The following is a 16,500-nucleotide window of genomic DNA, read 5'->3' on the forward strand; positions in this document are numbered from 1 at the left end:
TGAGGTTAAGGAGGGGGACTGCTTAATGTGCTGGGGAAAGTTATTCCAGTGGAGGTGTCCAGAGAGAAGGATTGGGCGTAGGGAGATGGAGGGACAGGGAAGATTGGGAACGGAGAGGACGAGAGGGCACATGGAAGGAGATGAGGGGCAAGATGAGGTAGGGCAAGGCCCTAGAAAGATTTGAAGATGAGCATCAGGCATTTTAAAAGGCAGCGGTAGTGAACGGGAAGCCAGTGAAGTTGAAGTAGGAGAGGTAAAATGTAAAAAATAAATGGTAGATTGAAAATAACTTGTGTGGAAGAATTTTGTATTTGTGGAGGAGAGTGAGGGTTGATTCAGGGAGACCAAGACGACGAGAATAACAGTGGTCCAGACGGTTTAAGATCAGAAAATTAACTAGGAGTGGGATAATAGTGGGAGGGATTAGTGGTATAGTGGGCGTGGCAAGCTGTGAAATTGGCAGATCTTAATGGTAGTGGGCTGGGTTAGTGATGAAGTGGGTTGGGCTAAGTGAGGGAGTAGGCGGGCCTCGTTGGGGAGTGTGCGGGTCTCATGATGGAATGGGCATCCCTAGTGGTAGAGTGGGCGGTGCTAGTTGGGGGGGGGGGGGGCTCTCTGTATGATTCTCTGGACGTTTTCGTGAGTCTGTAGCTTTGAGTTGATATGAGTCTCTTTGTGAGTGTGTTTGTCGAAGCGAGACTGTGTGCCTTGTGTGAGTCTATGCATCCCTGTAAGTCTCTAGCTCAGTGTGAGTACATTTCTCTGTTTGTCTTTTTGTGTCTATATGAGTCTTTATATCTAAATGTGAGTCTGCGGATATCTCAGTTTATGGGTCTGTCTGAAACCGAGTGTTAGTGGAATGCATTTGACTGGTAGCTCTGTGATATCCACTTTTGTGGGCCGCTATCGAACACAAATGCTTGCACTGCACCGTGAGATATCCAAACATTATGTTATTAGTCTCGTGACACCATTAGTACGGTCGATGATAGCATTGCGCACAATATCAAAACTATTCAATAACATTGAAATATTTAAATGGCAACGCCACATGAGTAACCAGGAGAGTCCTCTTGTGAGTTACACCGAGTTTGTATTCTCCAGCACGTAGTCCATGCGAGAAGTTAGAATGCTTGACAAGCAAGAGAAGCAAGTGGAGTCAGACAAATGGACATTTCCTAAACCTCCTGCATCAAAAGCTCCACGCGCTGACACTGGGAGCGGAGGAGTGGAGTCGCTGGGAGTCTCTTCTCTGTTCCCGTGTTTCATCATCACCATCTAAACCACGGCTACCCCCACACACAAGTACAACACAGATCCCCCATATACAGTACACACACACACACGAGGAAACATACACAGATTCCCCATGTAGCCTCCACAAGCTGTATGGGAAAGTCCAGTTAGTTAGCACCTATTCAGGCTGACATGGCACACGAGGGTGTGGTGTGGCCAGTGCCACGCTCGGCCACCTTTGTCTCCCCAGTGCTGATGTTTACACACTGCGATGGATACTCAGTTAAGGCTGAGTATATAAATATAAATCTACACTTAATAGCAGAATCTGAACATTTATACTGGAGTAATGCAATGAGTGCAGTAGAGACAGGACAAAAGTTACAACAACCAATACAATACAACACGATAAGAGTGCACAGTAAAGTAAAGGTGAACAAATCACTTAAAATATACAAATGAAACTAAACTCTTTTTTTTATCTTACCAGGAAAGGCCCAGAGCTATTATCTAATTTTTCAGAAGCAAGCCACTAATAATAGCTCGAGGAAGTGGATTATCACGTGAAAATTTATAGCAGCAAATACATGTAAACGGATGTTTCTAAATATGGAGAGAAAAACTGGAGAACCCAGAGGAAAAAAAAAACAAGTGACCACGGAGAGAACATGCAGACTCCAACTATACAGCAGGTGTCAGGGTCGAAATCCAACCCCTGAACTCTTGCATACCAGGCGAGGAAGATGACATCACACCACCATGGCGTTACTTAAACAAATACCTAAAAGTATGCAAGTTCAAATTGCATCAGTTCCCAAGCTTGGGAAAGGCAGTAAAACAACAGCAATAAACATTCCCAGACCACATCCAGACAATGACAGTCTGCCAATAAATGTATACATTAAAATTGAATTATTGATACGTTGTTAAGCATTTCGAGGCTGAAGTGCTGTTATTTGGTATACAGATGTGTATAATCAAAGATAAGAAATATCAAGTGTATTTGTTTAGCCAGGTTTTTAACCTGGATAGTTTCAATTGCAAGTGTGATCCGAGGCACCAAAATCGAAAACTAATCAATTAGAGCAATGAAAGAGAATTCAGAGTAAAACAACTTTATAACAATCGTTAGTACATTTCTTATATCTGAAGTCGGCTTGGAAGATTATTTTTAGACCGATCATAGCACAACTGAAAGTTAAAATGCATGAATATAAAAAAGATAGAGGGTGAATATTGAAGTCATACATAAATAGACGAGGATATCTGCATGAGTGTGATACACACCCCTATGTACGCACATTCATGACAAACATTCCTACTCAGTGAAACAATGGTGAGCTGCCAGACCATTTAAAAGCCACCGACACCCCTTCCACATGCCACCAACATCGCTTCCCTATACCACATATTCATAAATACACTTACACATTATTACACATTATTGGAATCACCACACTCATCAGCATCTTGGAGTCGCGTTCACCCTTGGCTCCATGTGGAGCTCACAGAGAAAGCTCCCAGCTCATTGTCGTCTCAGAGTCAGGGTCGACGATCGGAGCGGTGGAGGTAAAATGAGCCGGGCTGCTGTTCAAGTCGTGCGTGGACCAGCTCCATCTGCTGCAGGGCCAGCACGGCCTCTCAGCTTATATCTAAATATCCAGGCCTCCTCGGTGAGTCCATCTGCTCCTCAACTCCTGCTTCCCTTCCTCACTGAAGCGAGTGCCATCCACCCTGCAGCACAGAGAGAGGTTCACGCTGACGCGGGTTCACACAAAGACCCACGCTGCCCCCACAACAACCATGCTGGATGAAGGTCTCTCCATGCCATGAGAGCTGCTTCACCATACTTCACCACGCGGGTCAGTGCAGGCCTGTGATGGCAAGGACTGCAGATCTAGGATCGTAGTGAAGTACAACGGTGGATTGTGCTGCACACTGCAGTCTGTTGTCTGCAACTTAGCTCTGCTGCCTATAACTCCTGTGGTTATGCGCGGTGGTCACCCGTCTCAGCACTCCAGGCTAAAGCCTGCTTATCTTGCAGATTTAAGATCAGGCGCATTTCCAGTCGTTTGGACATGTTCATTGGTCTGATAATGAATATTGTGATTATTTGGAGGAGCGGGGTCAGCCAGGTGGGGTGTTGGCTGTTGTGCTGTTCGGTTCTGTGTTGTGTTGCATTGTGTTTCTAAGTTTGCTATTTTTTTTCATTCTTACCTGATGATGGTTGCTTGTGTTGCAATCGGAACGTCTATTCTATTATTATTTGATTTTATTTTCTACGTGACTTTACCGAAAGAACCAAAGAGAATATTAAATGCACTGGAATACACTCCACTACTCACTCCACTTCTGGCAATGGCTCTCATAGCACACAAACATGCTGTGAAGGTCAATTTCCAAAACGTTGCCTTTTCCATATTTTCTCCTGCTAAGGCCACAGTGTTACTGACGAATCTAAGTTGTTTTGTTTGTAGCAACAATCAGAGCGCGTATGAGACACAAGCTGCATAACTTACCCGAGCTTCCTCAATGCTTTGTTGGTGATCATGATGTCATGGAGAGCTGGGATCGATTTGTCCGTCAGTGAGACTACAGGGAGAGAAGAGGCACTGAGTGGGGTGAAACTGGAAAATAAAAGTGTACACACTCACAAGACATGGAGAGCAACTCAACACCTTTTAGTACAATAAGGGTGGAAATCTCGTAGAATCAGCTAAACAGAGGGAGTAATCATTTCGGACCCAGGAACGCAATCCTATTTGTCTATTAATTGTTTAATGTGGCTTTGTCCAACACGGCATTTTACAGGAACGTAACCCACCGCATTTGGCGAGGTCTGCAATATTTTGTATTAAAAATCGCGTTTGTCCATGCAAGGCCACTAGATACAGGCAGAGGAGCCAGAATATAAATCTGAATATTTATTTATATTAGAGAATCTGAAAAGCTAAAAAGCTCTTTTTCACAGATGTCCACGTAACCCATCACGAGGCAAAGGCTAGTTTAAACTGTATATTGGGTAAGGTTAAAATAATGTTCAAATGTATCGGGTTGGCGAATAAGAGCCATTGGTGATTTATGGCTTTAATAAGAGTTAGGTTGTGGTGTTATTAATGTAAACGTATGGGTGGGCAATTAATGTCAAGATTGCAGCCGTTCATTATATAAAATTCTTAATTGTAATCTATGACATTAAATACAGATGATCATTGATTATATCCAGAGCGTGCCTATCTGGGTTCCAACATCCGATGAAACCGGTAAAACCGCTCCAAAAGCTGAACCAGTCCGGCGATCGGCACAAAGTGCGTGACAAAACAAGCAGCTATGCTTTATTTCAGTGTCAAATAATATATACAGTTCATTACACACTACATACAACAACTTAAACAATGAAAATACTGCACGTATATAAATGTTTCATGACTAATAACTAGTCATAGAAACAGAAAGTATAAAGTGCGATCTGGTGAAAATTGAGTGGAATTCGGCATTCACCAGAGCACCGGTCTGAAGGCTGCATCAGTCCAACTATTGACAAACACAAGTTTTTGTTGTTGTCAAACACAAGTTGTTTAACAAGAGCATAGTACACACATCACCCCATGCAGAGTCTTTGATATTGGAGTGGTGAGTGCGGTTAGTAAATGTTGTGGCCAAAACGTCGCGATAATTTTATAATGTTTTATTTTTATTATTTTATTATTTCCATTCTACGTGACTTTACCGAAAGAACCAAGAAGAGTAAATAGTCACTTTTTACAGCAGGATATTCATTTTGTATTTGTATATTTACTTTTAGCGATTTTTAGATCGCAAACTATTTAATAACATTAAATATATATACAGAACACCTAAAAATATAATCGTATTTTTAGCTCTTTCGGTAAAGTCACGTTGAAGGGAAACAATAAATAATAAAATATATAAAGCAATAAAACATATATTGTTTTATATATATTTTATTGTTTCCCTTCAACGTGACTTTACTGAAAGAGTTAAAAATATGAATTACTGCAGTCACGAAAGCTTTAAATCAAAATATAATCGTATTTAAGAATATGCAAAAATAAGCTATTTTAAATAATTATGCGATTATCTGGTTGTGTTTGAAAATCTGGCTGCCGGATAATCGATGATCTAATATATTAACATAATATAATTTAAAACAATATCATTGGTTAGAGTTGGTTATGTGACCATTGTAATTGTATTGTTATTTAATAGTGGTTAACAGTGCTGTAATAAGTGTGGCTAATAACTTAATTGATAAGTGCATACAAATTAAGTTATAATCGACGTTAAATATACAACATTATCATGCTATACTGAGTATCTTGGTGTTTTGTGTCTGTATATGTGTATATATTTGTTTAGGTGTACTTATATTAGTGTGTGTGCATCAGGACATTACTCACACTAACGTCTCCAACCTCCCTTCTCTCTCCAACATCCCGTCTGCTAAAAGTCGGAGGCCGCTGTCTCCAATCTCGTTGCGACGCAGCCTAAACCCGGGTGGACGGGAGAAGGGACAGCGCTGACTCACTGAGCCCACGGGAACCGCGGAGTGAAACACGCGGTGAGTGAGGGACACTCACAATGGCGGTGCACGTGACCACAGCACACACGTTCATGAGCAAAGCTGCTCATTGTTTAATGCTTCTGTTAGACATTTTATATAGAATAGGTGGCATTCACAAATATCAGTTTACTCGCGATCATCCATTCAATTATACTGCACTGTACCTTTATAATATGAAGTGTTTGTGTTTATATAAACACAAAGTTACAAGAGAGGATCACACACAAGTGAAGTACATTTTCATCGAGAACACAGGGAGATGTTTTCAATTAATGTATCTGCTAACAATGTTGTGAATATGAATATTGCTTTAACCTATGTGATAAACTAAACAAATGTGTTAAGATTACAGTAAAACATTTTTAAAGTGGACTCGATTAAGCAGGACAGCAAGATTAAATGTGTTCACATTCAAATGTTTACTTCACAACGCGTTGCACCAATAATTAGCAGTTAGTGCACAGAGCGCAAGTGAGAAACGAACAGCAGAGCTTACCTGAGAATCTTCAAACCTATGTTGGCCTTGAGGATGACACTGAGAGAGGAACCCGACTTGTCCGTCAGTGAACAAAGATACAGACTGCAGGAAGAGAAGAGGTGGTTAGTCGGGGCAGAGCGGATGGGTGGAGGGTCGGGGCACAGAGTGGGGGATGGTGAGGGATGGTGAGAGGTGGTGGTGGTTGATGGGATAGTGGTTGAGGGTCGTGTTTGTGGAGACTGCACAAATTAACCTCGTGTCAACTTTAATAGGAGCTTGCAAATAGCAACTGCTGTTTAGATTTTTGGGTTGAATGTGATGTGTGTGTGAATGTCTACTATGTGTGCATTTGTGTAAGTCCATCTCTATGCGTGTTTGGTACATGTGTATCTTAGTGCATGCATATTTGTGTGCATGCGCATGCGCATGGGAAGTAGTGGTGCAGTGGTTAGCACAGTGAGCCACAAACCTGGTTCGATTGCCGCTCATGGCTAACTTCATTGATGAATATCTAAAACGGCCGTGGACCTCACCTAGGTCGACTCAGCCTTAAATTACTACCTGGTGTAGTAAGTAAACATCAGTTGGCTGAGTGTGGTGCTGGCCTCCCAACCCCTCATGTGCCGTTCTGGTCTTCATTAGGTGTTCCCGAACAGTATATGACCCAAAAGTCTGCTAAAAGTTATCTGTAGAATCTGTGTGTATGTATATATAGATCAAATAATCATGATTTAATTTCGATATTGCATCATTCTGTAAGCGGTCACACCTGAAAGCGTTTCATTTAACATCTCATCACAATGTAATTAAAGGAAACCCCCAGTGACAACTGTCTGGCACAAGGTAACTTAGCACCTGGCCTGCATATCGGCATTTCCACTACAACTGTTCCAGTAGCCTCTCATTCCTAATTTCCTCAGAACATCCTCCCATTTCCGCATCAAAAAATATATACAGTACATTATACACTACATACAACTTAAACAATGAAAATACTGCACTTATATACATTTTCATGACTAACAACTACAGTAATAGAAAGAGTAAATATACAGCTTGATCCGGCGAAAATTGCGTGCAGTTCGGCGTTCGCCAGAGCACCGGTCTGAAGGCTGCATCAGTCCGGCGATTGTCAAACACAAGTTGTTGTTGTCAACCACAAGTTGTTGTTGTCAAAAACATGTTGTTGTCAAACACATGTTGTTGTTGTTGTCAAACACAAGTTGTCAAACACAAGTTGTCAAACACAAGTCGATGTCTAACACAAGTTGTTGAACAAGAGCGTTGTACGCACATCACCCCATGCAGAGTCTTCGATATTGGAGTGCTGAGTGCGGTACAGTAAATAGTCACTATTTACAGCAAGATATTTATTTTGTCTTTGTATATTTAGTTAAGCGATTTTTATATCGTAAACTATTTGAAACAGTCAATATATATGCAGAACACCTAAAAACATAATCTTATTCAAGAATGTGCAAAAACAAGCTATTTTAAATAATGATGTGGTCATCTAGTGTTTTTTGAAAATCCAGTACCCCTCCCCTCCGATGCTGCTGGATAATCGATGATCTACTGTATTAACACAATATAGTTGAAACAATATCATTGGTTATAGTAGGTAATGTGACAATGGTAATTGCATTGTTATTCTTTGGGTCTTTCGGTAAAGTCACGTAGATAGAAAAATAATCAAATATTATTTTCTATCTACATGACTTTACCGAAAGACCTAAAGAGTATGAATTCCTGCAGTCACGAAAGCTTTAAGTCAATATGTAATTGTATTGTTATTTAAGTGGTTAACAGTGCTGTAATAAGTGTGGCTAATAACTTAATTGATGAGTGCATATAAATTAAGTTATAATCGACGTTTAAATACATTATTATGGTATAGTGAGTATATTTGTGTTTTGTGTCCGTATATGTGTATATATTTGTTTAGGTGTACCTATATTAGTGTGTGTGCATCAGGAAATTACTCAACACTAACGTCTCCAAACTCCCTTCTCTCTCCAACATCCCGTCGGCTAAAAGTTTGAGTCTGCTGTCTCTGATCTCGTTCTCACTCAGCCTAAACCCGGGTGGACAGGGGAAGGGACAGCGCTGACTCACTGAGCCCACGGGAACCGCGGAGTCAAACACGCGGTGAGTGAGGGACACTCACAATGGCGGTGCACGTGACCAGAGCACACACGTTCATGAGCAAAGCTGCTCATTGTTCAATGCTTCTGTGTTAGACATTTTATATATCATAGGTGGCATTCACAAAAAGGAGTTTACTCACAATCATCCATTCATTTATACTGCACTGTACCTTTATAATCTGAAACGTGTTTGTGTTCATAAGGGTGTTGTTTTGCAAGACCTCATCTTACAAAAAAGACAAAGATCCCCCGTGTAGCCTTAACAGACTGTAGGGGCAAGTGCTGTTAGCGAGCACCTATGAAGGCCGGAACGGCACACGAGGGGGTGGGTGGTGTTGTATATGGCCCTTTTTCCACAATTAAAATCAATAATAATATTTGCCGATATTTTTAAAATAGTAACTGAAATAAATAAATAAACACCGCTACGACAAGGACCAGCAAACAGCAACGGGAGATCGTAAAAAGGTCGTTTAAATAAATAAATAATAACCTCCGGGGCAAAGAGAGGTTAGCGACTATCTGCAAAATCTCCAGATTGCCAAAGGACAATTCACAAACAAACCTGTTTGATGTAACACAGCCGCCCGGGGTCACCAAGAGGGGAGGGGGGCAATCACGCGCGCGACCGCGGTGAGACAGCGGACGGGGAGGGCATCTGTTTTTTTCTCTCTCTCGCAAGAGACGCGGAGAGAGGAGAGGGAATTTCACATTTAAGCTCCGCAAAGGACAGCGAGACAGCGTTCGGAAGAAGACATCAAGCCAGCTCCGAGGCATGGCCTCGAGACATTAGCAATGGGTGCTGTGTCCCGCAGAGAAGAGGGGCGAGGGGACGTTAGGTGCTGAGTTCGGCATGGGCAGACAGAGTATCGCTGAAAGTTATTATACATTCATCCTGATGTTTTGAGTCGCTTGCAGAATCGAGGATTGCGATAAGCTGTATCGTACTAAGCTATCAGAGTTGTGTAAGAGGTGTGCAAATACAATTTTCAAGTTTTGAGAGTGAGCGACAATAGCACACTCGACAGTTCAACAAGACAACAGCTCAGCAAGCGCCAGAAGAGGGTGGCGAGCGGCAGGCTCCAAGGGGGCCCCGCGATCAACCGAGGATGAGAGGCTGGCAGAGTAGCGATGTGCCACCGAGTGTGAGTTCAGAGCTGAAAGAAATATCGCTAAAAGACTTTTATTCTACATTGAGTGCCAGCTGCCAGCAGCCAAGCGTGTGCTGACTTGGCTCATCCAGCAATGGAAAGAGCCTGACCAGCCGCCCATGAGCAAAAGAGTCAGCGAACCAGCAAAGAGCGCGTTCGAGCATCTCCACAGAGAGCACGTGCGGCGCAGCTACTACATCAGTGGAAAGAGACCGTATCTGCCAGCACGAGCAGCCAAGCCGACGCCCCGAGCAAGAGAACAAAGCAGTTCGTATAACCCTCCCCCCACACTCTCACCCTCACGACGCATCACCCTGCGTCTGCTTCACGAAGACACACAACACGCATATCGGGACAATCAAGAAGAGTGACATTCCAAGGTGCTGATCGTGAAGAACATTGCTGCCTATTGAGTTACGTGGATACAGTCATTTAGAAGTATCTCAGTCGTTCGTTTTCTTTTAATGGCATAATCTTGCCGATGAATCCATTGACGTATACTTTTGCCTTTGAGAATAATAATTGTTTTGACTGCCTTTTCGCATGAATATCGTCGGATGAACTACTAAGGACTTTTTATTCGTATTTTCCATATGCTCGTGGTACCCAGAGGAAGCAATCAATTGTTCCGTTACCCAATTAACAACGTGATTATTGAGGGTTGAAGAGATGGATCAATGAAATGAACATTGCCTGTAGTACTATGCTGACAATTTCAAGTACAAAAATTCCCATATTAGAGTGTTAAAGTTTTTGTGTAGAATAGCGTGCCTGCATGTTTTAACGACTCTCCCTATCACCAATTAAGCTCGCGTTACGCAGTGGAATTAATGATATGTGCAGTTGTCAAAGTGAAACAACGCAATCGTTGATGTTTACTGTGTTGATGCTGTGTTGAAAATTCCGAGCTTGAGAGTTCGCATATCCTTATGTTAAAGTTTTGTTTAGAATAAAATTGATTAACGCAGAAGTGGTTGCGTGTGTCCTTCCTGATTTCGTGCGTAATAATCTTATTTATAAGAACTGTATTCTGCGTTGAGATCTCAATTTGGAGACCTGACATAAACACACTAATACACTCAGTAAATGTTAAAACGAGAATAATTGTATTATACCGATCGATAATACGAAGTTAAACAAGGAAGCCGAGCTGACTCTGGCATGCTCACAGCACCTGCATAACTTCATACGAAGAATTGTATTATTCCGATTGATAATCCGACCCTCGTCAGCGAGGCGGGGCCTAATCATAATAACGGATTGCAATAGCATAATCACACACACGAGCATTAATGAATATGATTATATCTCGAATTAGCATAATTTATGCGCATAATTGCATCACCTAACATAATTGCGGATAATTACGCAAATTCCAAATTTCATTTAATTTTTATTATTTTCATCAAAATTTTCACAACCAAAATATACAACAGTGACCTACACCACCCCGACCGCCTTTGTATCCTTAGTGGCAATGTTTACACACCGCACCAGGTCCTCATTTGAGGCTGAGTCGACCTAGAGGGAGGCCCAGGTCCGGTTCAGATAATCGTCACCGGTGTTGGTCGTTAGCGGGAATCGAACCCGGGACGCCGGGTTCATAGCGTAGCGTAGCGCTAATCACGACACTACTACTCCTCGTCTACACACCTACATACACACACAGTAACGAAAGTAAATAACGCACATACATGCGTATATTCACTAATTTGTCCATGGCGCACTCATATCACTGGATGAATTGCGCCTCATGAATGTGAATCCTTATTATATGAAGATTCCTTGCATTCATTTTCATGTAAAAAAATACTGTCACATTAAAACTGCAGACTCAAACAGGGGTGTGTAAAGTGTGTACATGTGAGTGAGTGTGTGTATATTCATATATGAGAGTGTGTATATTAGTGTACATGTGTAGTGGAGTAGGAAGGTGCATAGTGGAAACAGCGTGATTACATAACACAGACAGTACGGGTTATGTTGGGTCAGCCTGTAGCGAAGGCAAATACAGTGCAGGTTATATTAGGGCAATTAAGCTGGGTGAGCCAAGGACGGCTGTGATTGGCTGGAGCTGTTGCCAAGTCTAGAGTCGCGCCTAAAGGTCTGGAGGAGAAGCAGGTGCGAACGACGAGGAGCGTGGTTGGGACGCGGACTAATTAATTGGGGAGTAATGAGAGCGGGGATAAATTGGGGGGTCGGCAATTGGAGCAAGGTTGTTGAAGTTGGAGAGCTTGGAGTGAACAGCGGGGAATTGAAGTTGGAGTCAACAGCAGGGAATTGAAGTGTGGAGAGCTTGGAGACAGAGAGTGGAGAGACAGAGTTTGAGAGACAGAGTTGGAGATGGAGCATGGAAACAGCATAGCGATAGCAGAGCTGAAGAAGAGAAGCAGCCAGCAGTGGAGAGAGCGTAGCGATGGCGGAGCTGAAGAAGAGAAGCAGCCAGCAGTGGAGAGAGCATAGCGATAGCGAAGCTGAACAGAGACGAAGCAGTTAGCAGTGGAGAGAGCATAGTGATGGTGATAGCGGTGAACAGAGACAAAGCAATTAGCAGTGGAGTGAGCATAGCGACGGTGATAGCGGAGAGCGGAGACAAAGAAGTTAGCGGCGGAGTAAGCGAAGTAATCATGGGGAGTGGAGAGACAAAGGTGGCGAGCGAGTCGAGTGAAGCACGGTGAGCGAGCCGTGACGACATGGATACTGTAAAATATTGAGGACATGCTGAAAGTTGTAAATAAAGCGGTGTTCGAAGAAAGACAAAAGTTGTCCGAGTGAAATCGAACACTACATTTCGTGTCAGAGTGACTACGAACCATGCCGAAATGTCAAGGAAGGCGGCCAAGAAGAAGAACGTGCCGGTGGACTCATCCGACGACAGCAACGATGAGGACGTGCTTGCCCGTGTCCTGCCAAGTGGCCGATACTCCTCCGGAGGGCCTGGTTGAACGAGAGTCTAGAGAATGAGACAGCGGTTCGAGCGAGGCCGAGACCCCCGCACCGTCGAGTGATTGGAGAGTCCTCATGGCCCAGTGGGAGGCCAGGATGGCGACATTGACGGAGGCGTTTAACCGCTTTGTGACATCGGACCAGGTGCAACCGACGGTGTCAAGTCGACCAGCAGATGTTGCCGCGGGGTCGGAGCGATTGGAGAAATCCGACGACGATGAAGCACCACCATCGGGAACAGCACGGCGACTTCATGTGCAGCGGTTCGAGGCCAAAGTTGGGGATTGGACGGCATTTACAAGACGGTTCCGAGCAGCTTATCAATCTCTGGAGTGGACTGAGGGTGCCGCTCTGCGGGCACTGCCGACGGCCCTCGATGATGATACCTTGGCGACATTTAATGGATTCCCTGCCACCGTCAGGTCAACACTGGATGGGGCATTCGCGGCAATGAGCAAGGTGTACGAGCCGCGGTCGGTCGCCAAACGTAGATTCCAGCAAAGGAAGCGGGAGGACACGGAATCCCCTCTTGCATTCCGCAGCGCGCTGTTGGCCCTCGCTCAAGTAGCATACCTGGCGATGGACCAGGAGGCCCTGGATTCCTTGCTGCAGGAGAAGCTTTTGCAGTTGGCCAAGGAGCTACGAGTCATCCTTTCGCTTCCTGACAGCAACAACGACGATGACATGTCTCTACAGATCGCCAGGAACATCAAAGTCAACCTGGACCTCCGCGATGAGCCAGCGGTGGTGGGTGCGCAGCTGCTGTTGCTGAGCGCTGCCGCGTCCGAGAGCGCGGTGGCGGTGGGCGAGGCACCGCCGATTGCAGCGGCGGCCGGGGTGCCACCCGCGGGCATGCTGCGTCGCCCCGCGGTGTATGGATGTACTACGAGTGCGGACGGAGAGGACATGTTGCCCGCGACTGCTGGTGGCGCAGGGGCGGCCTTCCAAGGGCGCCGACCAGCTACAACCGAGGATTCTCCCAGGACCGAGGATTCCGGGTGAGTCGCGATACATTCAATACACGGCCGCTCTTTCCACATCACCAATCTGCGTCATCTCACCCATTCACATCTCATTCATATGTTGTGCACGGTCAGGACGTGTGGGGCGCGTTGGTGCATCGTGTTTTGGGAGCTGCGCCAGGGTCGTCGGATGTGATGGCACTTATTCAAGGGGTGATGGTCAGAGTTATTGTTGACACGGTGGCTTCTGCGACCCTTATCTCGTTACAAACTTTTTGCTTATTGCCAACTTTGCCCCAGGCCCTAGAACCGGTTGATGGGCCGTGCATAGTAGCAAATGGTGGCAGTCTCGGTATTATGGGTTGTATGGTCGCGACGAATCAAATTGGCGAAGTGAGCGTTACGGGGAATATTTTGGTTTCCAAGGCCTTGGCGGTACCGTGTTTGTTGGGAACGGATTATTTGCAAAGGATGCCACTTAGAATTTCTATAGAGAAAGGGGTGTTTGGAATTGCCATCGGGAAAATGTCTAAAATTTTTGGGAACGCCTTCTAAGCTTGCGGTTGCGAATGCCGTGGTGCAGGCCATGGTGAGCCGCACCGTTCGCGTTCCGCCTGGCACGCAGATGCTTGTGCCGCTGCGCTTTAAAAAACAGTTGCCTTTCGGCGAGCAACAGGAGGGTATATTGCTGACGCCCTCAAATGCTGTATCACGGATGCCCACTTTGGTAGGGGCTTTGACTATTGTACCGGCAAATTGCGACCCTTTAATACAAATTGTAAACGTGGGACACGAATCGGTCGTCATTCTGGAGGGTACAACGTTGGCGCATGCAACGGCAGCGCCGGGTCCGGAAGGGGAGGCGTGTTTGGCAACGGGACAGAGTGAGATGTTGCCGGGTGATGGAGATGATCCGGACTGGTTGCGAGATCTATATATGCAAAACCCTGAACTAACGCCTGTGCAGCGGTCGCGTCTCTATGGGTTTCCCTTTGAATTCAAAGATGTGTTCAGCGTGATTACATGATAACACAGACACTACGGGTTATGTTGGGTCAGCCTGTAGCGAAGGCAAATACAGTGCAGGTTATATTAGGGCAATTAAGCTGGGTGAACCAAGGACGGCTGTGATTGGCTGGAGCTGTTGCCAAGGCTAGAGTGGCACCTAAAGGTCTGGAGGAGAAACAGGTTCGAACGATGCGGAGCGTCGTTGGGACACGGACTAATTAATTGGGGAGTAATGAGAGCGGGGATAAATTGGGGGGTCGGCAATTGGAGCAAGGTTGTTGAAGTTGGAGAGCTTGGAGTGAACAGCGGGGAATTGAAGTGTGGAGAGCTTGGAGACAGAGAGTTGGAGAGACAGAGTTTGGGAGACAGAGTTGGAGACGGAGCTTGGAAACAGCGTAGCGATAGCGGAGCTGAAGAAGAGAAGCAGCCAGCAGTGGAGAGAGCGTAGCGATAGCGGAGCTGAAGAAGAGAAGCAGCCAGCAGTGGAGAGAGCATAGCGATAGCGAAGCTGAACAGAGACGAAGCAGTTAGCAGTGGAGAGAGCATAGTGACGGTGATATAGGAGAGCAGAGATGAAGAAGTTAGCGGCTGAGTAAGCGAAGTAATCGTGGGGGAGTGGAGAGACCAAGGTGGCGAGCGAGTCGAGTGAAGCACAACGAGCGAGCCGTGGCGACATGGATACTGTAAAATATTGAGGACATGCTGAGAGTTGTAAATAAAACGGTGTTCAAAGAAAGACAAAAGTTGTCCGAGTGAAATCGAACACTACACATGTAAGGTCTAATAAATCTGAAAATCTAAATAGGCTCGAGGCTGGATGGTGCTTCTACCCAAGACTAACATGTATAACAACAGTTGTTGTAGCCTGCGGAGCTGCGTTATGGCAATGGAACAACATTCATCTCTATGCTCTACACCAACCCACACTGACAAGATTGGTGATGTCTGGTCAAATAACCCCCAAGACCTGCATGGTGTGGGAGTGCCTTATCCAGCAGTAGACTGACCAAAGGCTGTACTTGTACATGTGTAGGAGTGTGTGAGTTTATATGTACACTATGTGTACGTTTGTGTGTGTACATGTCTGTGTGTATATACGAGTGTCTTTGATTGTGTATTTATATGCGTTTAGGGGAATGGTGGGAAAGTCGTTGGCACATTACATTACAAACGAAGTGACCTGGGTTCAATATCCGTAAACAGCATCAGTGGTGAGTGATGAAAAAAATTCTGGTCCTGGAACTCCCGTAGGGTGACTCTGCCTTAAATGAGTACCTGGTGGTGTGTCAACATCAGCAATGGGGAGAGAAATACAGCCAAGGACGGTGCTGGTCAGGGAAGTGCGATCAGCACTTGCCTCAAAAGTGTATGCAGGCTCCACGGGGAGATTGTCTTTGTGCTCTAAAGTGCAGTGTAATAGTGTGTGCTTGTTCCCTGTCACTGGCTTCACTTTCCCCACCAGTTTATATGGGCTACTTGGGGGATCATTGTCTCTTTAATGCTTTACAACTAAGATTAACACCCATTACCAATTAGCTGTCTCTGTAGTGGTGAGCACAATCACTGACCATGATCCACTGTGAACCAGGGGCTTGAATCGGACACGTGGATCAAACCGTTACCCTCACTCTCCACCGCAGTCGCAATCAGGGCTACATTTTCTCAGTATGGCCTAAGGTCACCTCACTCCCTGCATATAGTGCGAGGGCTATCATTATCGCTAATTAAATGTTGCTGAAGATGATGGAAAACTTTACAGCATCCATGAATATGCATAACTTTTTTTTTTCCTTTTGTACTTTAACGTACAGTGAGTGCAGCATTCATTGTGGACCCACCTACTCACTGTACATTTACTTACCCACTCACACTAATTCACTCATTCACCAACCCACTCACACACTAATTCACTCATTCACCAACCCACTTACACGCCACTCACATCCTCACTTAACTCCACATATTCACTCATCGATCCACCCACCAA

At 44.9% G+C, this 16,500-nt stretch overlaps 1 protein-coding gene across 6 annotated transcripts in view; it reads right to left on the minus strand.

Moving 5' to 3' along the window:
• Window positions 1-1,073: 1,073 nt before the first annotated feature.
• Window positions 1,074-16,500, minus strand: part of LOC142923041 (NLR family CARD domain-containing protein 3-like) — a 36,907-nt gene continuing 21,480 nt past the window's right edge. For 5 of the 6 annotated variants that reach the window (XR_012940490.1, XM_076063972.1, XM_076063971.1 and 2 more), the window contains 4 exons: window positions 6,318-6,401; window positions 5,658-5,744; window positions 3,756-3,828; window positions 1,074-2,970 (listed from right to left, as the gene is read on the minus strand). Coding sequence is in view for 4 of the 6 variants with exons in the window: in XM_076063972.1 (XP_075920087.1) it covers window positions 3,792-3,828; window positions 5,658-5,744; window positions 6,318-6,401 (208 nt within the window). In the remaining 2 variants the exon portion in view is untranslated. Of the gene's footprint in view, window positions 2,971-3,755; window positions 3,829-5,657; window positions 5,745-6,317; window positions 6,402-8,354; window positions 8,374-16,500 lie in introns of those variants that run through there. The other variant, XR_012940491.1, reaches the window with a different exon arrangement.

This window comes from Petromyzon marinus, unplaced genomic scaffold (genome assembly GCF_048934315.1).
Source record: "Petromyzon marinus isolate PM22_M1 ecotype Great Lakes invasive population unplaced genomic scaffold, UKy_Petmar_22M1.pri1.0 PM_Scaffold_25, whole genome shotgun sequence".
Taxonomy (NCBI): domain Eukaryota; kingdom Metazoa; phylum Chordata; class Hyperoartia; order Petromyzontiformes; family Petromyzontidae; genus Petromyzon; species Petromyzon marinus.